The sequence below is a fragment of the Opisthocomus hoazin genome, chromosome 5 (assembly GCF_030867145.1).
Source record: "Opisthocomus hoazin isolate bOpiHoa1 chromosome 5, bOpiHoa1.hap1, whole genome shotgun sequence".
Lineage (NCBI taxonomy): Eukaryota > Metazoa > Chordata > Aves > Opisthocomiformes > Opisthocomidae > Opisthocomus > Opisthocomus hoazin.
In genome coordinates, this window is record NC_134418.1 from 14,207,490 (window position 1) to 14,233,725 (window position 26,236).

Below are 26,236 nucleotides of genomic sequence, written 5' to 3' on the forward strand. Positions count from 1 at the left end.
CTTTACCTTTAGTTGTATCCTGGTGATTGGATAGCCTTGTTGGTTATGTCCAAGAACTGGGAGTAGAGGAAAGTTAAACTAGTCCTCAGAGAGGGTATAAAAATATCTTTCCTGAATTACAGTGAGTTGGTTTGAGGCTCAATTTGCAAACTAATTTTTCTCGCTGACCACTAGATAACAGCAGAGTTTAAGGGACATAACCAGAATTTTGGGTCAAGTATTGGAGGCAGAGGTTGCAAACAAGGAATAAGCAACTCTTTAGACTCACATTCAATAATGCGTGGACCCCGTGCATGGTCGCATTTGGGAAACCCCCATGCTAAAATGTTATTTGTTTCTTTTTTGTCTTTCTGTCTGTGAAGAAAATATCTGTTTTTTTTTTTTATGTAGGTGATCCAGAAGGGACTTTGCTTGATCCCAATATGCTGGAGGTATCTCTCAAAAAGGGTTTCCCTAGAAGGTTTGGAGCTAGGGTGGAGTACATCAGGCCGCGTGTGATGATCTGGAAGGAACAGTGTAATGTTAGATTGTTCAAAAGGAAGTGTTTATTTGATGCACTTAGAAATGTTTCATGTGTCAGCACAGGACTTCTAAAAATAAATGACTGAAATGCAGCAGAAGGAAATTCCTTCTAATCAAAGCTGTAAGTAAAAGGGAGACTAAAGTACCAAAGCTATTGGAAATGAAAAATCATTCCTCAGATATTAGGCCACACAACTGATTTCATAGATTTATCAGGTAGTTATCGTAAGCTCCTAACATGTTACCGTTTTAGTACTGTCACCGTAGGAAGGAATTTGTCGTCCGTCTCTCCAGGTTTCATGAAGGACTGAGCTTTTACCCTCCATTCGTCTCTAGGTTGGCAGTTTTAGTCCAACCAAGTTCATTAGTGACCAGGATATCATTATCAATCAACAGCTGTATAACAGTGTATATAAAAAATATTTGTTTATGTATTTATTTGGTTCCTAGTAGTTTGCAGCGTTACTATGGCATCTGTAAAGGTTCAAGTGTTGGCACACGTGGAACTCACTGCAGGATCGTTGCCTATGCTGTGAACTCTTACAGGGCAGGAAAGGCATTTTTCTGTTTACGCACAGAAACCCAACCCTGCCTGATACTTGGGATACTCCTGTAATGCAGATAATAAGGAAATATGTATTTACAGCACTCTCTGTGCAAGGACCGAAGAAGCAAATAGTCCACCAAATCCCACAATAACAATTTAATCCATTTAATTCTTTGCTTTTGAGTGACTAGGAAATTGAGGCCCATTGAAATTGCTTTTGAGTGTCGCCTTTAATCTTGTAGCAAAGTATTTGAACTCAGATATTGAAAACAGTTTAACAGACAAAATACTGCAAACACAGGATGAGGTATGCAGACAAAAATGAAAAGGTGTTAGTGAACGTAAGTCGTCGTTCAGGGGCCTGAAGAGAATGCCACCTGATTATCATCATCACAAATACAATACAGGTAGCAGTCATACTCTGCTTTCCGTAAAAGCCTAACTCACAAATGAGATGAGTTTTCATGAAAGTCGAACTATCAGATCAGCCACGAAAGACCTTGCACAGTGTTCTTGTTTTTATCATTCTTCTATTCCTAGGAGGACTAGTGAGTGTGTTTTTTTGGAAGGCTTTGGGGTTGGTTTTTTTTGTCTGTTTGTTATAAATTGAGGCTTGGCTGCCCAGTTCTGAATGGTTGGGAATAGTTTGGAGGTCTGTTTGGAAGAAATTGATTCAAGGTCGTCTCCTGCCCAGTAGCTTGCACTGTCCCTGATGGGGCAGAGGACACTGGCAGATCTTTGGGGGCCCTATGGGGAGGCTGCTGTTAGATTAATGCTGATGCTGCTTCTTTCCACCTCCCCATAAAATGTCCTCTCAGCTAAATGCTTGTGCAGAAGAAAATTCATGTTATGGCCTGTGTACTTCGCCTGTCCTAGTTATGCAGCTGACAGTGCAGTGACGCTGCCAAGTGTATTATGAACTTGGTACCTCTACCTTTAAACCTCATAATAAATGTATAGGGATTTCTTGTTTGGAATAATCTCAGTTGCTGTGGGTGGTGCAAGTGCATGTTTTCTTGTAGCTCGCAGAGGAATCTGACACAAATTCAAAGCAGATCTCATGCTGGCTTTGGGCTGAACACTTCTGAAGAACAAAAGGTAAAAGAAGCTGCAAGAAAAATTGAGTTGTGCCCTGCCTGCAAGTAATAAAATTTTTCAGTCCACTGTGGTGCTGGTTTTACACTGATAGGGATGATTGTTTTCTAATGTTTCCCTCATGATGGTATTTTTCTTCCTTAATATTTATACTATTTTGCTTGTGTTAACTGTTGGTTAGCTTGGTTATATAGAGTCTATGTGCTTATAGATGAGGCTGTGTTGTAGAGATCTGTTCTACGCATGGACCCCAGCCACTGACTTCCTTTCACAGGAACAGGACGTGAAAGAATAAAAGTGTTACTATTTTAATGTTAGATACTGTTCACAGGATCAGTTTTGTAGTATCATTGTGCAAAAGGAACAGCTGACCTGCTGCTTTGGGCAGCTAGCTGTAGAACTGCACAGAAATGGGAGTAAAGGAGTGATTGGTATCAACAAAAACCCAAGCTGCTGCAAAACAAAACCAGCATCTCTCCCATCCTGGAAAGATGTATAAACAATGCCAGTGAGCAGATCGATTTCTCACCTGACTGGGGCTTACAGTTTAGGTTAGAATTTTTATTGTAGAACAGGAGATCTTGTTTTGCATCGTTTACACAGAGCGTGTGACCAGTTATGCTGTGCTTCATCTGAACAGCCAAGTATGTCTTTTTCTTTCTTTCCATGAGCCAAGTAAACCTAAAATCTAAATGGAACATTTGGTAATACGGAAAAAACACTATTGTTGCACACTTTTTTTACAGGGTCCAGTGCTGTGCTAGAAGGCAGAGCGCGCTGTGGTATGAAACCAAACATTTCGCTGTAGTCAATATTACTAATTTCAGCTAAGTGAAGATTTCATTGGGCTGTGTCTAAGACTGGGTATAATTGAACTGTTAGATGTCACTTAAAAATATGTGATGAATAGTGGGATAGAGACAGAGGTGAAGGGGAAGGAAGATGAGACTGTAACAGTAAAACTGTAGAGTGCACCTGTTTAGGATCACCTTGCTGCTTGGCCAGTACCATAGAGGCAGAAAATCCTAATCGTGCCAGGAGCATGCACAGCCATGCTTTCAGTAGAAATAGCAAAGGAAGAAGAGGAAAAAAAAAAGCTTTATGAGTATTCTTCAGGAAGTGTCATGTACAGACAACTCTGGTGTTATGCACTACATCTGCTCTGACCCAGAAAAGAACAGCTGTTGCCCTTCTATACAAGCTGATGCCTTCAAGGGTGTGTTTCACAGAAAAAGAAGACTGTGAGGGTGGGAATGGGTGCACATAACAAGACACCCTAAGTCAATGAAGCTCTAACTTTGCAATATATATATGTATATATTTGTAAAAGGTATATACCTATATATTTGCAATATATGTATTTTTTTGCTTTCCTCAAATTGGAATGAGGTTTTGCATTTATTTTAAAATGTTTTCCCTTTGATCTGCCTTTTTCAAACCTGATTGAAGGAAACAGCATGTTCTGTTATTGAAACATACACTGCTCTGCTGTGCGTCTCCTACTTTGAATGCTTTAGGATTGTTATAGGCTTCTGTAGTAATCAGTTAAATAAATAAACCTGTAGCAGCAATTTTGAAGATGTGAGATTAGTGTGCACGCATCTGATGTGTTTGACACTTCTGCCCCCGCCTTCCCAATATGCCTTTCATAGACATATCTTCTCAGTGTAATTCACCTGCAGTGCTTGGTAATGTTGACCATGATTCTGTGACCATAACCATAATATTCTGAATATAAAAGATAAATTCTTTTATCTGTTCAGTTTTGTCCTCCTCCTCTTTTTATGGAGACTCTCTCTGTCTCTTCTGGTGAAGTGCTTCTATATTGAGGACTCCACAGCAGGTAAGGTTGGCGTACTAAGGTCTTAAATCTTGCTTGTGATAACTTCTAGTATTTGAAGCTTTTGAGAACTGGGAAGGACTTGCCAGCACCTGAGTGTGCACATTAATGATTCTCCCCCCACCCTTTCACTGTTCTTGCTGGCAGATGGTCCTTTAGGGACTTTTGCGAGCAAGTGCAAGTCAGAATAGCCTCTAGGAGTGACTGCAGCAGTGAAGCTATTGGGCAGCCTTTCTTCCTTGCTGAGCTCAGCAGAATCAGGCTGCCAATGAACCTGATCTATCATTTTCAAAATTATTTCATATTTTTCTCACCGTAATCACAGTCATTGCAGAGGATAGTGTTTAGCTCCTCTTGAGAGTTGTCAAACATAACAAAATATGAAATTAAATGATTGTTAAAAAATAAATGCTTGGAAGAGTGAGCTTCCAGTTTTGAGGCTTCTCTGAAACAACAGAGGTATCTTTTAAAATACAAGAGTTAACATAAAATTTCTATTCAAAACAAATATTCCTTCTGAAACATAAACCAAATTAAAAGAGTTTCACAGATTGGAATAATTTTCATGCCAGTAAATGCTGCTCTGTAACGCTGTTCTCACTGCCATAATAGTTCTGTATATAACCCAGATTTAACCAATGGGTATCTATTTAATAGTTAATGGTTTATTTTTGTGTAAAATAGTGGAATTTCATTCTGTGGATGAGAAATCCTCTTTTTATGTCAGATTCTGTTTTAATTTATATTTCTCATTCTTTGTTAGTTTGTTCCAAATCCTCCTGTGAACACTTGCCTCTGTATGACCTTTAATACTGTGGATTAAAAAAATAGCAGAAGTCCAGATGGTTCGCTTCACAGAATGAGGGCACCTTTATCTGAAAGGCATTTAAGTATGAAACCAGTCATGTGAGTTAAGAATACAATGAAGAAAATAAACTCTTTTTGTCAGGAGTCCTTAAAAATTCTGTAGGCAGTTTCAGACATCCATGAGTGGTAGTATGACATCAGATTTCAAAGACTTTTTAAGGATCTCCTGAATTTCTCTCAGGCTATCAGAGAGCTCTGTGAGTTATCTGTGCCTGATTAAATGTCTTAGAAGACTGTGTTATGTTGGTAGGTATCCCATACTTTCAGATCTCTTTTCTGATTACTGTAATAGCCGGCTGTTTTTTTGCAGCTGCGCAAAAGTGGGGTTTGGTGTCAGGTCACCAGTGAGTAGTTATAGAATATAGCAGAGGTCAGTCCCACTGTGCCCCTCATGGACCAAAGCAGATGTCTTTTAGTAACCTTTTGATGGATATCTTCCAAACTGCAGTAATCTGAATTCTGGGACTTTCTCTGTGTGCCACTGGGCTTTGAAGAAATGCTTAATAGAAAGAGGTTATTTGACAAAAGTGCCAGGGAGAATACTACTCTCACTCCCATTTTATGTCATTGTGGTAATAACGGCAAGGTATCAGAATTGATGGGTGACTAAAAAAAATTTTTTTTATGTGAAAGAAGGTTTGTACCAAGAAGAAAGATACCAACCATGATGATACAATAGGAAAAACCCTAGGCTTAAGAATAAATATTTCTATTGACTTTAATTGCAGAGATTTGAGTATGTTGTTCAGCCTTCTGTCAGAAATCATGTTCAGGTTTATATCTTTCTTGTTATTTATACACTAAGAATCACTAGGCACAGCTGGTTCTGTAAACACACAAGAAGGGGGTGGTTTCTGCCCGGAGGAATGTTAGTGTTAAGTAGGAGACAAGAGACAATGTGAGGATGTATTAAAACGGGGGGAACATGAGGTCATGGTGACTGTGCTGGTCAGCACAAGAAGCAGCTGTAATATGAACCTGGCTGCCAAGTGTCTTTATTTGATGATAATCTGTTTGTTGCAGTGCCCTGATGAATATGGTTTGTTTTAGCTGAGCTCAGAGTTGAAGTTTGATCAAGCAGATCTTCCAGTCTCTGAAAGCATTCTTCACATTGAGAGTATTCTCACATTGCCCTTAATCACTATTTTCTGCAAATATCGATGCAATAATAATAATTAACCTTACAATAACTGACTGAACAACTGTACTCGTACTCACACAGTTGTGTGACAGTCAGCTTGGACAACCTGGTGCTCCAGCGGTTACCCCAAAAACTTAAGATACACTAGAGAACTTCGCTGGTTACCAGTGAACTATGAAAAATGTTTCTTCTGATCTCTGAAATGCTGGCTCTCCCTTCACCTGTGCAGCAAAGTGTATTGAAACGCACCTGAGGGTTCCTCAAAGATCTGCAACATAAATATGCAGAAAGAGGGAATCCACGGCAGTCATTTTGTTTGGACAAACTTAGAGGACTTCAAGTGGATAAGAAAGTTCTACGCAATTTAATCTTAGTGTAAGTAGATTAGACATGGATTTTTTTTGTGTGTTTATTTAAAGGATATGTACCGTAAAAATTCGTAACTGTATTGTGCAGTTTGAATGTAGTGCAAGAAATCTGTAAGCCTTGTCATGGGGACCTGACATGCCTCAAGTGCTCTATCTGTCCGTAAATGGCCCCTAGGTGAGGTAAAGGACTGGCGGTACAGGGATCAGGAGAGAGCAAAGGGCTTTCCAAAGTGGCTTTGCAGCAAAGATGCTAAGGTACTTGCTTGTCCACTACCAGGCTCCAAGCAGATTCAGCCTCTGTCTCTCTCTGATGGGATCCAATGCCATAATTGACTGATAATCTATCTTCAGTGATTTTTTTTGTGACACTCTCAGTTATTTCTAGCTAAACCAGATCTGAATTGTGTTCAGCTGGTCTCAGCAACAGATGTCAGATACCACTAAATAACGAACAGTCGCCTATGAGAAAGGCAAGAATACTCTTTCTGTAATCTTGGCCGAATTAATCTTTTACTCTCTGCATGTTTTTTAAAACAGTTTAGTAACTTTACTATCAGTGAAATATTAGGATGTAGATAATGTATGAGTATTGCTGTGTAATTGAATACAATTATATTGGGAACATGTCTTGCTCTGGTTTACTTTTAATTCATTTTTCACATATTATTAAATGTTAAAATAAAAAAAAAAGAGAATTACAAGTAGTGCCATAAATCAATGTGTCCTGAACTGCAGAGCAAGTCATTTTTATAAGATGGCAAGCCTCTTATTTATTTATAATACATCAAGTTCATTATCTTTTGAGCTTTCTGATTAAAGTAATTAGTCATCTATGCTGATACAAAGTCATCAGTGAATACATCTCTTTGTTTCACAAATATTGAATCTTAAATTGTTTTGTAAGGGTCATTGGTTATAATCAGCTGCACATTGTAATGTAAATTTGTTGTTTTGTTGGTGGGGAAGTAGTTTCCTCTAACCCAAATTAATCATAGAATCATAGGTTGGAAAAGACCTCTAAGATCATCGAGTCCAACCATCCACCCAACACCACCACGCCTGCTAAACCATATCCCGAAGTGCCACATCTACACGTTTTTTGAACACCTCCAGGGATGGTGACCCCACCACCTCCCCGGGCAGCCTGTTCCAATGCCTGACCGCTCTTTCACTAAAGAAATTCTTCCTGGTATCCAACCTAAACCTCCCCTGATGCAATCTGAGGCCTTTTCCTCTCGTCCTATCGCTAGTTACTCAGGAAAAGAGACCAATGCCTGCCTCACTACAACCTCCTTTCAGGTAGTTGTAGAGAGCAAAAAGGTTCCCCCTCAGCCTCCTCTTCTCCAGACTAAACAGCCCCAGTTCCTTCAGCCACTCCTCCTAAGACTTGTTCTCTAGACCCCTCATCAGCCTCGCTGCCTTTCTCTGGACACACTCCAGCAGCTCAATGTCCTTCTTGTAGTGAGGGGCCCAAAACTGAACACAGTACTCCAGGTGCGGCCCCCCAGGTGCAACTCTTCTGCAGTTGGAACAAACTGCCTTTAAGACTATAACATGAAGATGAATTTAAAATGCCAGACAGGGTGGAGGACATAGCAGGTGGAGTTTGGTAGGGAATCAGTACTAACTGATGCTTAGGGCTGAGGAGAGGGTCTCGAAGTTAGCGAGGGCTGCTGCAGACTCTGCATATGACTGCCTCTCAGAAGGCTTGCTGGGTGGGCTTCCCCACTCCTGCAGCTGCCATGCTGATACCTGCCTGTTACCACAAACCGCTGCGGAGAGCTCTGCTTAGTGCCATTCACAAAACCTTTGGAAACTTGGGAACTGCATGCGCTTTATAGCTGTAAAATGCTGCTGTTACCCAAGGGGCTTTGGTTTGGAACGGGAGTTGTTCTCTCCAGCTAGGCGTAAAATACAGGTCATCGCCAAGCTAAAATTGCTGCTCTTGAGCTATGGAAAAGCATACATGAAACTGGACTTCTTCCTGTTCTGCTTTATCTGTTGGTAAGATTAGTCTGTTCTGGGGTAGGCTCGAGTACAGCTTATTTTTCAGGATGAAAACATTGTGTGCATCTGGAATGTGATAGTTTATCCTCTATTTCCAGACCTCAGTTCTGACCAAGAAGTACTTGATATCATTTCCACAAAAGTTGCCCTAAGTCTGAAATAAAGCCATACATTGAGGACAAAAGGTGATGCTTCCCTGGAGAAGAGACGTTCAGAAGTCCTCTGAGTTTTTTTTTGGACATTAGTTGGGTATGCCTGTGCTCATAGGTAGCACTAAGTAGGATGAGTCAGTAAATTTCAGTGTAAGTCTAGCTTTTCCTCTGATGGCGTTTTTGGTTTTAGCAGTACTGCTGTCCCAGACTGGGTGCTCCTAAGAAGCATAATGCTTATGAGCAATGTCATTCATTGCAGTTAATCTTCCTTCCCGAAATGAGGTGACAATTCTGGTTCCAAAATAAGTGACTTGTTACTTATTTAAAGGCTTCCAGTAAAGAAGTAGTTGAAAGTAGTTGAAAATAGATGAGATGAACTGTGACCTATCACTGCCACCTTCAACCTCATTCTTTTGCCATACTTTCCCCTGTTCCAAAGGCTGTATATCCCAAATGTTTCCCCCGTCTTTCAGTAGCTGATTTGCAGTCACTGTGGACACTATAAAGAAAACAAAAATGGATTAAACTGCTCTTCTGATCAGTGTCCTTTCAGTGAAAAGCATCACCTAATACAAAAAAAAAAAAAAAAAATCATATTACAATAAGAGAAGTATATATTGTCTTTTCAAATTGTGTGCACATAGTTAGCCATTATACTGACTGCTTGGTCAGGTATTCTGAGAATTGTTCCAAGTTCTGTCCCGTACCAGGAGGTACAGCGTCTTTCTCCATCCTATACAGGAGTGTTGGCACCTGACATTAATGCCTGGAAGCCACGAGAACATGAATGTGTTCGTTTGAGTGCTGCAACTGTGATATTTATTAAGAACTGAAAAGGGCATTTCAATTTGGTTCTTGATCTTTTCTGTTTATATTAATGGCAAAACTTTGAGAACTGATCACAATGTGTTACAGGATCTTGTGAAAATGTTACAGTAGAAAGGACCTAATGATCTACTTTGACTAAAAATTTCATTGTATTTGAAGAAAGCAAGTTGTCTTCTGATTTGGTTTCCATGTAAAATTCTAATTCAAGGGTAATTATGAATCTCCAAATTCTTTCATTTCATATTAGATTACATCCTTTATTTAGGGTTAAAATAAGGGAAACTTTCCCATCAGTTACTTTGGTCACCTGCTGTGCAAACTAATAATGGCATGCCAATCTAAAAAGGAGTGTCAGTCACAGTCACATCTGAATTCCAGTGTAACAGGAAGGAGACAATTAAGAGAGGGAAATTAGCTGAATTAGTGCTTTGTTTTTTTAATATCTACAGTCAATCAAATACATCAAGAATGAAAGGTGTGTGTTTAAAGAGATACAGGTTTGTTTACAGGAATGTTCTGTGAATTATGATTGTAAAATATTAATAACGAAACATTACTTCAGGTGCTCTTTTCTTTGAGATTATAGTCCCATGAGACATAAACAATAACCTAAAGAGTGAGGATTTGAGAGATTTGTCTTAGAAAGAAGGGTAGTTGTGACTAAGTGCAGTCTAACATGAACTCCAGCATTTTTTTCCTGTTGTTAGTAATGAAACACTGAGCAGTTTCACAAGGAAGCTTAAATGTGCATTAGAGAAAGACTTTGCATATGCTAGGACAAAGAAAATAGATTTTTTGTTTTTTTTCAGTAATTGTGTATTTCTAAGCATTGTAACATTGTCCATGCAAAAAGAACAGGCAGGCTGCAAGAAATCCTCTAAAAGGATCAACATTGTCATTTGAAAAGAAAATAGGTACTCGTGACTGTTCACCACCTGGGCATTAATGCAGCCAATTACTGTGTCCTGCCTTTCAAACATTATTATGTTAGAGCAAGAAAAGAGCCAATATTGTATTTTATATGGCCTTTCTAATGCTATATATACACATATAGATTTGTGTTATTTGTCTCTTTGATTCACCAAATGTTTCTTATTTGTGGCTCAAGGCATTTATTTATTGCAAGGCTTCAAGCTGCGGTAAGCAAGGTCATAGATTAAGAATTGATTTCCACAGTTACTCTAGCATACAAACTAAATTTCTCTTGGTTGGTTATAAAAACTACAGCTGGGCATAAATTCAGCTTTTCAACATTGTCTTGAAAATTAATGCTAAAGCAAATGAGAAAATATTCTGTGTTGGGTGCTGAATTTAGGCCTTCAGCTAAAACCTAAGGAAAGCAAATTGTTTTTACACTGCAAGCTTCTAAGTAAAACCGTGCTAGTACTGCAGTTTCTGTTTTTATTTCACTTGTTCTTTTTTTTTTTTTTTTTTGTTATTACTTTGTCTCCCTTATTTTTTTAATCAGATTTTCTGTACAGGTTTTGGCAAATCATATTTTGGTCAATATGTTGATTAGTTCCTTGATTTTGCTATGTTCTCCTGGAGTTATTGCTAATTAGAATAAGAATATGGGTTTCAAAATGGAATATACTTTCTCTCCTTTGGAAGTAGACAGTCCTGCTAGAACTAGAAAAATCTGCTATTTTGTTAGCTTTGTCTCTAATGTGAAACACAACATCTTTTTAAACTGAAGGAATATTTAGACTGGAAACTGAAAATTCGCAAAAATCAAGGAGGTATGTTTTGGGGGTGTTTTTAAGGTGTTCTTTGTGGGTCGTGGGCTTTGTTTGATTGGTTTCTTTTAAGGTGTGCTTTGCGTTGGTAATGATAGTAGAAGTACACTGTGTGCAGCAATCAGTTTGTGTAAATGTCAAAGATGTATAACTCTCTGATGAATCTTTGCTGCAATACACAGATTCCAGATAACTATATAATAAATTTTGAGTTACAGAAATTGGTGGCCTAGACACATCTTTAAAGAAAATATTTCTAATATAATACCGTGCCGTGTGTTTTTGAACTAGTACACCTAGAGCAGGAGCTGTAACACGTAGTGTATGTTTTCAGATGATAATCAACATCATCAGGTGGCTTTACAAATATTAGCTTGGCCTCTACTATTCCTGCACACGTCAGAGTTACTGTTTCTGCCATTAGCAGAGGAACCAAATTGCAAAATCATTTTTCTAAGGTAACGGTGAGCATTGTGTTTGCTTGCTGGGAGTTCTGGGTTTGCAGTGCATGGTTCACACTGTACCTTATAGCAGTGGCCCACAAGGAAGAGGCTAGTGTGTCAAATGTTTGGTGTTACTCTGTCATGCTAAAACAGAGGCTGAATTGCCAACCCTGTTGCACACTAGTGCATGAAATAGCTTTCTGCACAGTGGTCACAATATGTCTGTAAAGAAAAACAATTGGAAAGCAAAGTGCTGTGTGTGATGAGAACGGTAAAAAAGTTTGACAGGTAAAACAGGTATGGAGTTATTTGAAGATTTAAATTGTCTTAAGAAAAAAAAATACGTGCAGAAATGAAGTACCTCAGACATAAAATCACTCCTCTCTCCAATTCAGATGGATGTTCTGGAGGCATGAAGTTGTGAGATTCATCTGTTGGTACTGATTTGTATCCCATCCCTGGGCTGTATTTTTCAGGTTTAGAATGCATGGATCTCCTTTCATGGTTGTTCCCAGAAAGCCATTTTGTCAGCATTTGATCTTATTTTGCAAAATCTTGAGTTGGAGCTTATTTTGAGGTATTGATAACTGATGATTTTGTCAGTGTTTAAAATGCCTATGTCCATAGCACACTTCCTTGAGATTTCCATATGGAGCCATCTCAAAAAAATGCAGCCTTTTGGGTGAAGTGAGATGAATCTATTCAACTCAGACTCTCTCTGAATAATAAAACAGTCTCATTGAAAGCTGTGTTAGGAAGGAAATGTGATTATCAAGTCTGGTAGTCAGGAAGGCTTCTTGTTAAGGTATTACTGCAGGACTAACTCAAGCATGGTTATGCCTGACTGTATACAAGATGTCCACCCATTTCCAAAATGTAGATTTCTTTCTCGAAAAGCACTTAAATATGTATGAAGAATCTTGGAATGATTCAGTAACTTTGAATAAATTTCTGTGACAAGTGAGGGAAATGAAGAGAAAGCAAAAATAACTAGTTGAGCAGGAATTCTTGTGTGAGGTTGGCTGCCTGCAGAGGCACAGGACTAGTACAGCCGTATCACTGATAATTCATTGTAGATCCACCTGATGGTAAACTTTGAGGAATGGAACCTTTTCAGAAGTAGATCTGGCACAGGCCTCCTCTGTATTGATGTAGTAGTACAGATTTTCAGATTTTTTCTTTTCTCCCCACCCTGCCCCAAGACAGGGGAACTAGATAGAAGAAGTACTGATCAGTTTTATTCTGCTCCGGTGATGAGGTTGGTGTGAGAACACATTAGTGCTAGAAATCTGGTACTCTTCTATTTTTGGATCCTCTTTGACATCAAATGTGTTCCTAAAAGCTGCAAGTCAGTCACCTAATTCTCATGCCCAGTATGTTCTTGCATAAAACCATTTTCCAATGACACTGAGTGCAGAACATTAGAAAATGGTGTTTCCAACAAACAGAACAGAAAAGGCTGGCGAGCAGGGGGAGGAAGCAGTCCTGCCATTGGTGTCCTCTGCAATATGCTGCAAAGAGAGAAGAGAATGGAGGGAGGTGAAGGGAGATGAACAATCTGTTCTGTAAACTACCTGAGAAGACCCTCTGAGGTTTACGGACAGGAGTCTGCAGTGTACGTCTGGGGAACGTCTGTCTAGCTGCAGCCTAGAAGTTTGGGCTTGTGTAAGAATCTGTTGTGAAGAATGCTGCTTGGAAAAGTGCACCCACAAGGTTTGTTTGGGACTGCTGGGGTCTTTGATTTAGCAGGGAAGTGTGGTACCACAGTGACTTCGGTCTTTCCGTTGCATTTTAATTCTGGCATGTTTGTTAGCACTTGGTGTGAAAGCTACCAAACTCTATGATCTTTCTGACTTAAATTGGAAAATTAAGCTTGGAACATTCCCTGAAGGTGTAAAGTGTGTAAATATAAATACTCTTACCATACTTTGATTTTTGTGACACAATTTGTCCTTTTTTAAAATGTTGTCATAATGAACGTATACTCCAGTGATAGTATTCTGTTACTTCAGTGGGGATTAATTCCCCAAAATCCAATATCTGCAGCTGGAGGGCTAACAAGATCTTTTCAGAAAGATCAAGAGACCACCGTCATTTATGTTTGATTGGGCTTTCTCGGATTCAGGCAGGTCAAAAAGATCAGACGTCACTGCTGTATCAGTGGCTGGGGATTCTTCCAGTTTCTGAGATTGCACGGCAGGTCCAGGGAGCAGCTTCTGTGCACCCCACTGTGGAGTGCTGGGCGTCAGGCACCGGTCTGAAGAAGGCAACTAATAACAGGAATTCATCTGTCGTTCTCCCGTCTGCACATCTCCTTGGGAGTGTAACTCCTTGACACGTGTCAAACCAGCAGTGGGGTTTCTTTAAGTGCTCGGGGGGGGGGGGGGGGGGGGGGGTTGGGATGGATATTAAACAGTGCAAGTAGCATCTAGTTATGCATTCTTGACTTCATCTTCCTGCCACGTGCTGCCTTGCTCTGACATGGATGCTTCTGTAAACAACACTCAGGCAGAAGCTGTGAACAACCGGTCTTGCTGAGACTCTTCCCAAGCCTCCCTCCATGTGCTGTTCCCTCAGCACCAGAAACAGCTTCCCCAATAACTGACGGAGACTTCAGATTACAAAATTTAAGCAAACATGTTCACTACTTTTTTTTCTCACGATAGCATTTCTGTCAAGGACCAGATGCCAGCACCAAATGATGGTTTGGTCCCAGCTGGCTTTACTCTCTGGTGTGATGGTGAAAAATGGGACCTGCTGTATGGTGTTAGCAAGGGAAAGGATTTGGATGAGAAGCAGCAGAGGCTGCCAAAAAATGAAACTATGTGACCGAAGGAGTCCTGGTACTGTAGGTTTCAAATGCTCTCTAATTTAAAAAATATCAAACTCATTAGTGCATCCTCTCTGTTTTAAAACAGCTTTAGTCGCGCCTCATTCTTCACTGCTGCTCTGCTGTGGAATTTTTCCTTTGTGATAAGGCTAACTTCAAACGTTTCAGGTTTTTTTCTCCGTAGTGGAAGGGGTAAACTCACAGCCAGCGCAGCCAAGCATGTGTCAGCTCTGCACTAAACATTCCACCTCTGTGCTTACCCCATTGCTGTGACTACACTTGAACAGCTCTAGACTTCAGTACTGCTGCATCATTTTGCTTTCAATTTTTAATTAAAAAGTTTTCATAGCCAGGGAACAGAACAGCAGGGAATTTTGTATCCACCAACAGCCCTTCCCAAAAAAAGAAAAGGTTCAACTGTGAGTGAAATGCTATTAAAAGCAACATTTGTACAGACGCCAAGTGGGAAGAGACAGCAAGCATGTACTAAAGAATAATCAGTTTGTTTCAGAAGGAATATGTGTAAAATAAGAAATGATTTAAAAACAGGTTTTCTTCTGCTTCTCTTCTTTTAATCTCAGTTTTCCATAAGAATAATGGTAGTAATTTTCTAACTAGACAACGAAGATTTTGGTTCCACTTAATGTCTTAGTAACCTTGCACTGAAATGCTAGTATTTGACAACACTGATATCTAATTTTAGTAATCAACCCTTATGCATGGAACGTCTTGCAGTTTACTACTTTCTACGCTTAAAGATTTTGATAAAGGCACACATACTTCATGCAGTTCATTAAAGCAAAATGAGACACTATGGATTTTTCATAAGGACACACATTTTTGTTTACAGATGGATGAATACATTAAGTTGTGTAACACCCGTGTCTAAGTAGACGTGAAAGTAGGTATTTATGCTGGGCACAGGTTATTTCTTTTTCTCCATATATGTAGACATAAAGCCTGGATCAAAATGCAGTATTTAGTTATTAGACATTGCACAATGCCTTTTGGTCAGCAGTTACGTTACACAAACATGGTTTCTGTATTACCGTGCAGGAGGACCATAGCAATTCTCATAAAATCCAGGGTTGGCAATGAGAATCTGAGCAGAATAGGAAGACCTTTCCAAAAGGAAACTTGAAAGAAAAGTTTTCATTTGAAAGGCTGTGGTTGACTTTCTCAAATTGTGGTTATTTGCTCATCTGACCTATATGTCCAGTAAAAATAGTACTAAATCCTTTGGCATCTACAGTAGAGCTTTTCTGAGCATGGGAATGCAATATTCATTGCTTGATGGCATTTGATTTTATAAACAAGAACTACAATTGTTAATGTTCTTATGAGTATCCTAAATCAGCATTTGGAACATACGTATTTCAGGTGTGAATATGCAGCCAGAACTTGATACTATAACTGCTGTGTTGCACTTATTTATTTGGTAAGTATTTTCGTATTTTTAAAATAAACTGGCAGGATTTTCTTTTTGCTAATTTGAAATTTTTGCAATGGATACGTCATCAGTAAAAATCAGCGTTATTATGGATCCTTTCTCAGTCTTGAGACTTCTGGAAATTGCAATAGCATACCTTCTGAAAAACATGAATGCTGATTTAGAAGAACACCTTGAGTCACTGATGCGAGTTTCAGAAGAGGCATCAGCAGTGTAAAATGGCTCTCCTACAGTTTTCACGCCATGGAAAGTCTGCTCAGTGTTTTGTGGTGCCATGCATGCTCTGTTACATGGCATACACCTACACTGGCTCAACCAGCGGAAAATCGACAAAAACATGCAGATGCTGAGAGAGATGCTTGAAGAAGAGATCATCTGGTGTGAAGCTTCTAGGTATGCCCTTCTTTTTATCAACAAAATGACACAGTACTTGAACTATTGATTTTCTTTTACTTGATGTCTGAATACAGATGATACAGTTGATAGGAAGTTGAAGAAGGGGGTTGAACAAAACTTACAGGGCAGTTCACAGTAATACAGAAACGTTTTTCCCTTTTCCACCCTCTCAATAAAATGCAGTGGCATGGGATGATTTGGGTACAGTCCTAATGACATGGAAAAGCGAAGGCCGCAGACTTGCAAGTAAAATTTAATTGGTATTTGCTCATAAGAAACTGGCAAGAAGACAGACAATACATTGCTCCATGATTAGCTCTAAGTTACTAATGGTACCTGAACTACATTTTATATATCACATTATTCATGTACTTGATCATCATTCTCTCATTGTGTTTTATGTTCTTGCCTGTCCAAGTTCAGTTGTGGCAGGGAGAAGCCTCTGTGCTCGTTTCGGGTGGGTTTTGGTTTGTTTTCCTTTGTTTTAAAAATAACCAGATTGCAAATCTTACATGGGGGAGTGAGTGGTGGAGCTTGTCCTCGCTTTGCTGTCTGGATCATGAGCATCTGATACATGACAGCTCTCTGCTTGCTGCAAAATTACTCTAGTAACTCCATGCTGTTCTGATTGCTTTTTGTCTCTTTTTTGCCTCTCAGAGGATGTTTCCTGATGCATTAGTAATTTTTTTTTTTTAATTAATTGAGAGCTATTTCTCTTTTGGTCAAAATGAGAAGGAGGTAGTAAAAACTAACTACACTGGAGCAGAGTAATAGAAAAATAGCTATTCAGGCTCAGTTTAGGGAAAAGAGATTTTGCTCCCTTATTGTCTTTTTCTTAAATAAACCAAGAGGTGGGTTTGTTCTGTTGTCCCCACCTATCTTTACACTCCTCTGCAAATCAAATCAGTTACTAAACTGAGATGCTCTCTGCCTAAATGTGAAGTGACCCGAAGAGTAGACCTAGGAAAGCAGACCCACATGATCTGTGTGCTTTCAGTCTGTGTTGCTGTTTGCAATCTGAATGTAATTTGATTTCACAGTACTAACAACGTACTAGAGAGGAGCTAATGCTGTAGATGGGTAGTATGTTGCTCCATGTTGGCCATTCCTAGTCCTGTCAGGCTGTATGAATAAGCATGGGTCCATGCTGAGGCTTCCCCCCTCAATATAGTCCTGGAATTTGGGCTGATGCAACCTCTTTATATGGGGTGGAGGGTTTGTACTGTGAATAGCAGTTGAATTTACGAGTAAAAAGGAGCTCAGATACCCATTGAAAAGACTGTTGGTGTAAGCATCTGAGGTACTGGATGTAGAACTGACTGACACACTTTGGAAAAGTTGGGGGCTTAAGGGAGACGTGAAATGACCTCTCTGCTGTGTAGCAGGAGTGGATCAATGGTGCTTTTTTATGTTTTTGTTTGAAAGATATCACCTGCTGGCTGCAGAGTGGGTGGATTTGGCTTCCTTCTGGAGCCTGAGCAAATCACTTGAGGAAGATCTTGCTTTCTGCTGCATCCTAAAGACAGCATGGAAGGGGAGAGCGTCTATGAGGTTGATTCTGGAGATGGACTTGGAGGTAAGGATGCCTGTGACTTGTTTTTGTTTTCATCCCAGGTGGCTGGTTACAGGGAGCCCTTATGACAATGGACCTCGGAAGCCACAAAAAGCAAATGTGACAAAGATGTCCACAGTTCATTGATTGTATTATGTCAAGCAGTGAATAAAAATTTTTGAAAACAACTGTTTCCTAGAGGAAGTGGCACAGCTGGACACCGCATGTTCTAAATGTTGTTATTTAGAGTCTGAGATGTCCCGAAGATGATGCTAACCCTAGATACTTACAATAAAAGTAAAGACATGTAGCCTTTTCTCTCTTTCTTTGTTTCTCCTTTTTCTGCCTCTCACGTACTGAGTAACTGTGTTGCACACACTATCTGTTTTATTTATGTTTTTTAAGTGGACTGCAGAAAACAGCATGAAATGATACTGCCTTTGTCTTCTATCCTAGCAACCCATGTGTAGATGGAGGCTTTTCATTGACCTAAAATAAAGGGTTCTTGTTCTTTCTATGCTACTAATTCTGCAGGTGTCCTTGGGCAAATTAGCTAACTTCATTGCTGCAGTTTATCATTTTCATGATGGGGTGAACAGCTTCTTAGAGAAGGTAGTATTACATACTTCGACAGGGATGCTCTTCTTTGTGGATAATGCAGGGGACCTTTGACAAAGTTTTTAGATAGATACATCTGTTCTAAATTTCTGGTTTAACAGAATCTCTTCTTCTGAGATTAACTAATCAAACACCTTTATCTGGTTTGCAGAACACCTTAAACTGCCTAGGTCAACTCAGTTTTGAACTCAGAAGTCTAAATATTATGGGAAAGAATGAGATTCTACCTTAGAGCATTGTAATAACATAAGACTTGGTGTGCTGCACATCTGTTTTATGGTCTACATCTTTTGCTGTGACTGGATTGTAACCAGGCAGATTGTTTTTTGTCTGAGTGTACTGTACTTGTGCTAACATGCCCTCTTTTGTGTTTAATACTGCTGTAATATTTTTTCCTGGGCCCTAGCTGTGTCGGCAGTACTGTGTACTAGGAGGAACAGTTTCTACAGTCTTACCACTCAGTTTCCTTCTCATTAATGAGTTGCTTCCAGACACTCATCAGTTGGGCTGAGAAGCAAATATGTATCCTTGAACGGTTTACTTTCTTTTTTGAAAGGCAAAAAAACCTGGTGGTTCAAGTTACTGATAATACTGTCTATGAAATAATTGTTTTGTCATACTAAATTTTGTGATGAGAACAATGTATTTCTGCTCAAATGATGCCATTCTGCTGGGTGAATGAAGGTTAATAGAGAAGCAGCATTCTCTTTGACATTTTGAGCATTTGTGTTGTCCTCTCCCAAAGTTTTTTAAACACCTGGAGCCATCATTGTAACTGTTACTGAGTAGATTACGTATTCATTTTGCGTCCTGTCTCATGCACTAGTTTTGGCCTTACCATTGTGTCCTGCAGTCCCTGAATCTCTGCTGCAGTACTGCATCTTTGTCATTTCTTTCATGCCACCTTTAGCATGGAAAATTCTTTCAGAGTTGAGATCAAAGACAATTTTATATCCCAGCCCTCCTTGAGTCTGACCTTTTGTTGTTAATAATAAGTTACTGTCCTTGATCTACATTTTTCTAATTTATATAGGCAAGAGTGAGCGTATGTAAGTACACAGAGTGGGTAACTATTTATGGCTTGTTCTGCTCTCTTTCTTCTCATTGGATTCTGATTAAGATTGTAAGCTCTTCAGAGAAAATTTACTATTTTGGGGAAACAGAATAGAATGTCATTGACACAAGTTGAGTAGAATTACTGGTATGAGAACCAAATCTGATTTGTATGTGGTAGGGCCATACTTACAGGAGCATGTTGGCATCTCCTACGTACATACATGTATGGTGCTTTTTTGGACAAAGTGTGCTTGCATGAGTAATACTAACCACAGAGTACCATTTCACATTTTTCAGAAAACAGTTGATGTTCTCTCTGTGTGAATTGCTGGATAGTAGCTCAAGTTAAAAAAAAATTACTTCGTCCCTTATAAACAAAAAAAAAGGTATATCGAAGCAAACTCACCAAAAGTTCCCTTTCTGAAAGTATGAGGAATGGGCAAGAGCTAGCACTCTGTTATGGTCAGCCCATCAAGAATACTTACCTGATAAGTAAGGGAAGTGTTGGAAACTCCCGTGTTTTAAAATCAAGGGCAGCTAAAACTTTGAATGTAGCTTTGCTAGGTTTCCTGGATTCTCTTTGTCCTGCTTTTCCTACTTCTACCTGAGATACCAAAATGACAAGCATATCCTGTTTATGGAGCCAAACTTGGGAATTTTGCACTGTTTTATACAATGTGAACTAAATAAAAATGTGACTTTCAAAGAAAGTAAAAGATCTTTTGGAAGATAAAGGACATGCATAGTTTCTGAGATAGGTACCTAGTTCTCAGTAGTGTATAACAAAGTTTGTATACTCCCTATATATTATAAATACAGACATGCCATGAGATATGTACATATCAAGCACAAATGTATGGTTACAATTAGGCTGATCTGATGTCTGAATTATGATATATCAGAGATCTGAGACAAAATAGAAACATGCCTGTTTTCAGCATCAGGAGTAAAAGTCAACCAATTTACCAGTACGATGAAATCACATCGAAAAAAAAACACCCAACTTTCTTAATTCAAGGTCTGTGATCTGTGATGGAAGAGTTGTCTGAGACCATGAACTCCCTGTAAGACTGCATGAGTTAGAGGGTCAAAAGACCTTAAGAATTTTGTGACCATTTCTTGTCAGATCAAAAAAAATAATATTAACAAAATATTACCCCGTAGTTCATTGTTTCATTAACGGAAATCAGGTGACTATTTTCAGGAACCGAAAGTAAGGCTGTTCCCCTGATTTTAATTGCAAAAAAGTGTTTGGATTTTCATAGGTGTGGGTGGCTTATAGCACTCCTTAGTGCAAGTAAAAGCTCAGGAATGATGCTTACAGAGATCAAGTAAATTAATTTGATGCTGTGGGGTTATGTACTTAACTCAGACTGGCTTAAAAATTAGCCCTAGTATTAAAAGCAGTTTAGGTAGCTGTGCTGTGGTCATCATACCTGGTCTTCTTGACTTGATGTTACTTCATAGCAGATTTTGAATGCCTCTTCAATGGTGCACAAAGAACAGAGCTGACTTTTCTCCTGGTCTGTAAAGCCAAGCTCACTGAGGGTCCTTGTTATGCAGTTGAGTCTCCAGAGTACAAGCCACCCCAAACATCATGAAGAGACAGGACTGTAATTCTTCACTGTGTAATGGGCTGAAGACCTATTATAGCTGACCTAGAACAGAAGGGCACGTCTACTTCAAACCAAAGTCTTCAGAGCTTCAGTTGCCTGGGCAAGACTGATGCTCTCCTCAAATACAAGAACTGTGTGGTGGGGTGACCTTGACTGGCTGCCAGGTGCCTGGCAAGCTGCTGTCTCGCTCCCTCTCCTCAGTGCAACAGGGGAAGAAAATAAGATGAAAGGATACAGAGAGGGAAATCACTCAGCAATTACTGTCACAGGCAAAACAGACTTGACTTGAGAAAGATGAATTTATTGCTAATTAGGAGTAGGTTAGTGACAAAATATCCCAAATTTAAACCCACCTTCACATCACCCCCTTTCTTCCCAGACTCAACTTCACTCCTTCCTTCCTAACTTTTCTGCCACCTCCTGCCACCCCTGAGCAGCGCCGGGGAATGAGGGTTATGATCAGTCCATAATACTTCATCTCTGCTGTTCCTTCTCCTGCTCTTCCCCTGCTCCAGCATGGGGTCCCACTTGGGATACAGTCCTTCACAAACTTCTACAACGTGGGTCCTTCTCATGGGCTGCAGTTCTTCAAGAACTGCTCCATTATGGCTCCTTTCCACAGGGTGCAGTCCATCAGGAACGTACTGCTCCAGTGCAGGTCATCCACAGGCCACAGTTCTTGCCAGAAAACCTGATCCTGTGTGTGCTCCTCTCCATGGGCCACAGCTGCCAGGAGACTGCTCTAGCATGGGCTTTCCATGGGCGGCAGTTCCCTTCAGGGCATCTCTACCTGCTCTGGTGGGGTCCTCCATGGGCTGCAGGAACATAGCTTACATGGCCGTGGTCTTCTCCATGGGCTGCAAGGGAATTTCTGCTCCGGTGCCTGGAGTGCCTCCTCCCCCTCCTTCACTGACTGGTGTCTGCAGGGCTGTTTCTCTCATGTTTTCTCACTCCTTTCTCACAGCTGCTGTTGTGCAGCCATTTTACCCTTTCTTAAATACATTACCACAGAGGTGCCACCAGTGTTGCTCACGGGCTCAGCTTTGGCCAGCGGCGGGTCTGCCTTGGAGCTGGCTGGAACTGGCTCTGTCTGATATGGGGGCAGCTCCTGGTCTCTCCTCACAGAGGCCACCCCTGCAGCCCCCCCCGCAAACCTTGCCACATGAATTCCACACAGACTCTTACCGTTATTCCAGAGCAATATTCTTCTTCAAATCTATTCCTTATAGACCTGATGCAATTCATACAGGGTATTGTCATGAAGTGATTGTCTTTATATCAATATCTTGGCTCTTTTGATGTGTTCCTAAAAGTAGTCACTAACTTGGACAATGTAGGGTTAATTATATTTGGAGATGTTTCTTTAGAAACTTTTAATCCTTTTAATTATTGAGTGATATGATTATTAATTAAAATGGAAGATCAAGCTCTATTATTGTTCCACTTCCATGACTTGATTTTTCAAAATTTAATCCTGTTTGTTTTGGCAAAGAGTCTGCAGTGTCTAGATATATGTACAGAATCAGTACCGTAGCGCACTTTTTCCTTGTTCCCTGTACTGTATTTTAATAAGAGCCCGACGATTTGCTGCTGCCCAAAAGGTATTACGGGGGAGAGATGGGGGGGGGATGGTTGAGCAATTTCTGCGGTTCTGTTGTGTTGTTGATATCACGCCAGATCTCCTTTTGGCCTGGTATTTTCACTTGTAGCTCTTGTTCAAGTAAAAAAATCCTCCCTGCACGTTAGCAGGAGCCAGTTGCTATGGCATTCAGCTTTTTTTTGTTTTTAACCAATCGGCTTGCTGTCGTGATGATTCAGTCCAGAATAAGAAATCGGTCACACAGGCTAGAGCTGTAGTCAAAAGAGCAGCTATTGTTGGCTTGAAAATCTATAAAGGTTGGGAGAACAGCAGAGTATGAGTGTCAAGGAAATATTTATCGCAGTCTGTGTTTATGGTATATATTCTGATGTGTAGCTAAATGCTAGTAATGGTGGTAATGGTGGTAGTCCTTTTTCAGGATGGTGATAAAAATTGAATCACTGGACTAATTTCTCTATGTTGTTTTATCACCCCAAAGGCATCAGTAATTTCCAGCTAAAAAATTATCAGGTATTTTTATTCTGTGGCCACTTTTGATTGTTTTTCGTTGTGTTACTAAATGGTAGTGTGTTTCTGACAGGATATTATTTGCTAGTGGAAGATTACCAGGCTCTGCTGCTTGTCTTCTCAATTTCAGTGTTGCTGTTTGGCTAATCAGAAAATTCTGGAAGACTGCTAGGTAATGCAGAAGGATTTTAAAGTCATAATGGTGCTGATATGAAGCTGCAGTGATCCAAGGATAAAAGAAAGGCAAAGTATTTAGAGAGAGGAATATTCTGATAGATGAACTATCCAAAAAGGGAGGATGGACTTTTGCGGGTCTTCTGCAGGTGTTCAGAAGCTCTTGTCTGATTGAAGGCAAGGTTATTCTCCTACCCACCCTGTCTGCAACTGTATCAGCAGGACAAACAAAAGATACTGCTTCTTTTGTAGAAAATAACTTCTTTCCGAAGTCATGGCTATACCGCAAATAAAACTTTTACATTTCAATTTAGAAATCACTAGAAATCACACTTGTAAAAGACAGTGCTACACACTAGAAGGCCATCAAAATCTAGACAGTGCAATGGATAACAGTAAGTATGTGCAAACACATATTTGAATCTGGAAGTAACTAGACAAAAAAAGTAAAGATTTACTCTAGCAAAGCTTATTGTCTGTGTGCTCTGTACAATGCAGCGGCGCAATCCGTTCTGAGTGGATAGCAGGATCTACTGAAGAAGCTTTTGCTTCTTACTCTCAGAAGTGTCATGAGAGCTTTTGTTTTCTTTCCCTGAGCCTTATGTAGTACCCCTTCTTTTTCCTTATGCAGGTAATAATGTCCCACTGTGGACTAAAATGCTGGCAGTGAATAATGGTATCTCTGCTCTCACTGAGTATGAACAAAACCACCTCCTAGTTATCCAGAGTTTGACTACGAATAGTAACTGAATGATGAAGTCAAATCTTGGAGAGGCTTTAAATGATGCTGGTAGAGAGCATGAACTTTTCCACCTCTGTAATAGCTCCATTTCAGTGTTTGAATTCCTCATTGTCATTGGACATCCAGGCAAACCTCAGCATGTTGCGTGTATGCCACCAGAATAGTAAAGCAGTCAGCCGTGATGTTCAGGTAATACAGGTTTCTAAGCACGTGGTACATGACTTTGCAAGAGATCAAGAGGAAGATGTGCATCAGTTCATCAAACAGAGTGAAAAATAGTAACAACAAAAAATGAGCAGCAGAAAGCAAACTAAAAGGAAGAGTAAAACTCTTCCTTGTTTATAGTGAGTAGTAAGTCTTAATTTATTGCACTGGGGTTCCTGCATCCTCTGAAGTGGAACATGGAGTGCTCCCCATTGACTATTTAACTAAGCAGGCTAAAGTCTTTTTAGGTCAATTATTAATTTTTATTTTATCAAATCTATATTTTAAACACATACTCATAGGACAAACTCCCACATTTTTCAGTGAAATGAAAACCCTAGAAAAAATCTGGATGATCAAGAGATTTTTTTTAGAGTTTCTGGTTTGGAATGACCAAATCGCTGTGGTATTTCACGTTTGTAGTTGCCACTGGATGTCTGAGTACATAAAAATCATACACCCAGGAGAGAGTTTTTCAGCATGTCTTCTTTTTGCAAACACAATTTTAATTGCACAGTTCGCCAATGTTTTATCTTCTGATGTTTTCAGATGAGCTTTTTATTGTTTATTAGTGTTCTTTAGTTTTAAGAGCTATATACTAAGTTACAAGACGTGTATGAATGACCATCAGTCACTGTGGGATTACAGTCATTAGAGTATGGCAGATAGTTTTGGACTATAATAAACATGCAGTGTTTTATATTAGTTCTTATCTTCACCTAGAAATAAATTTGTAAATACAGGAGGGAGAACAAAGAATGAGAGTTGTTCTTCTTGGACGTAACTGTTTGGTGGCTTGCGTTCAAAATGTATAGAGGGCACTTGTGAAAAGCAATACCAATTTGTAACCATTGTGCATGTTAAAAATACTGTGGAAATCATCCTGAAGGTGATTATAAAATTGAAACGATCATAAGCACATTGTCAGTATTTAAGTGCCAATTAATGTCTTTGGTCCAGGTTTTCATCTGGTGACGGGGATATAGTGAGTTTATTAAGGGATGATGGTTTGAAATGTACAACTGGTAAACCTCAACAAATGACTTCCAGTGAAATGACAGAAATACAACTTACCAGAGTTCTTGTATAGTTGTCTGCTGCAAATAAATGCTTAGATGAGGTCTTCCACTGGTGGCATAGATAATCTAAAGATAAATTAATTTATTCTTTATTCAAGCACCAGTCATTGATCATATCATTTTAGAAGTGTTGAGCGTCTAAAATTCTTAAGCCAGAAAGTGGAAAAGAATATTCAAGCTCTTGAAAATATTTTCTGCAGTGCCCCTTGCATTTTAATACTTCTGCAAGCACATCTATACAAGATAGTAATTTTAGTAGTTTTGGGGGTCACATCTGAAGGACGTGTATATTCCTATATGACTTCATTTAGAAATTGCCCTTGACTAATAATTGCATATGTCTACTTGCCACCCAGCTTGTAAGGCAAGTCATAAGGGACAGGATTTCATTTAGCAGAGCTCTGCCTTTTTAAAGAAAGCACAACTTAAGAGATGGGAAGTGTATTTAAATTTGGTTACATTAAGAATACTCTGTGCACTGATCTGTTCTTCAAAGACGTGGCTTGCTACCTGTCACTTTATTTAGCTTTCACATGTTGTATACATATAGTGATGGTTCTTCACTCCTTATACTGAATCTTTGCAAGTAGAGATGTACACCAGTCCCTTGCTGGTCTAAGTATCGCAGCTCCACTGCGTTTGGAAATTGTAATAGAGATCTGATAGTCTACATACCCAGAGGACTTGCCTCATTTCCACCAAAAGAATACCGTGGGCTTGATTCAGATTCATCATTTATTAAAAGTAGTGATTTTAATAGTGCAAGTATAAGTAGAAAGAAAACTCTGATGAGTAGTGTGCATGCAGATACACACCTGAGTAACTAACTAAAATGAATTGCTGCTCTCGGGACTACATTCACATAA

General features: G+C 39.5%; 1 protein-coding gene across 8 annotated transcripts in view; it reads left to right on the top strand.

Moving 5' to 3' along the window:
• The window catches only part of PPP2R2C (protein phosphatase 2 regulatory subunit Bgamma), a 208,576-nt gene that overhangs the window by 84,131 nt on the left and 98,209 nt on the right, over window positions 1-26,236 (top strand). Inside the window, exon 2 of one of the 8 annotated variants that reach the window (XM_075420474.1) lies at window positions 17,648-17,798. The exons of the other annotated variants lie outside the window; for them this stretch is intronic. Coding sequence (XP_075276589.1) covers window positions 17,750-17,798 — 49 coding nt within the window. The 5' untranslated portion in view covers window positions 17,648-17,749. The remainder of the gene's footprint in view (window positions 1-17,647; window positions 17,799-26,236) is intronic. 8 annotated transcript variants of the gene reach the window in all.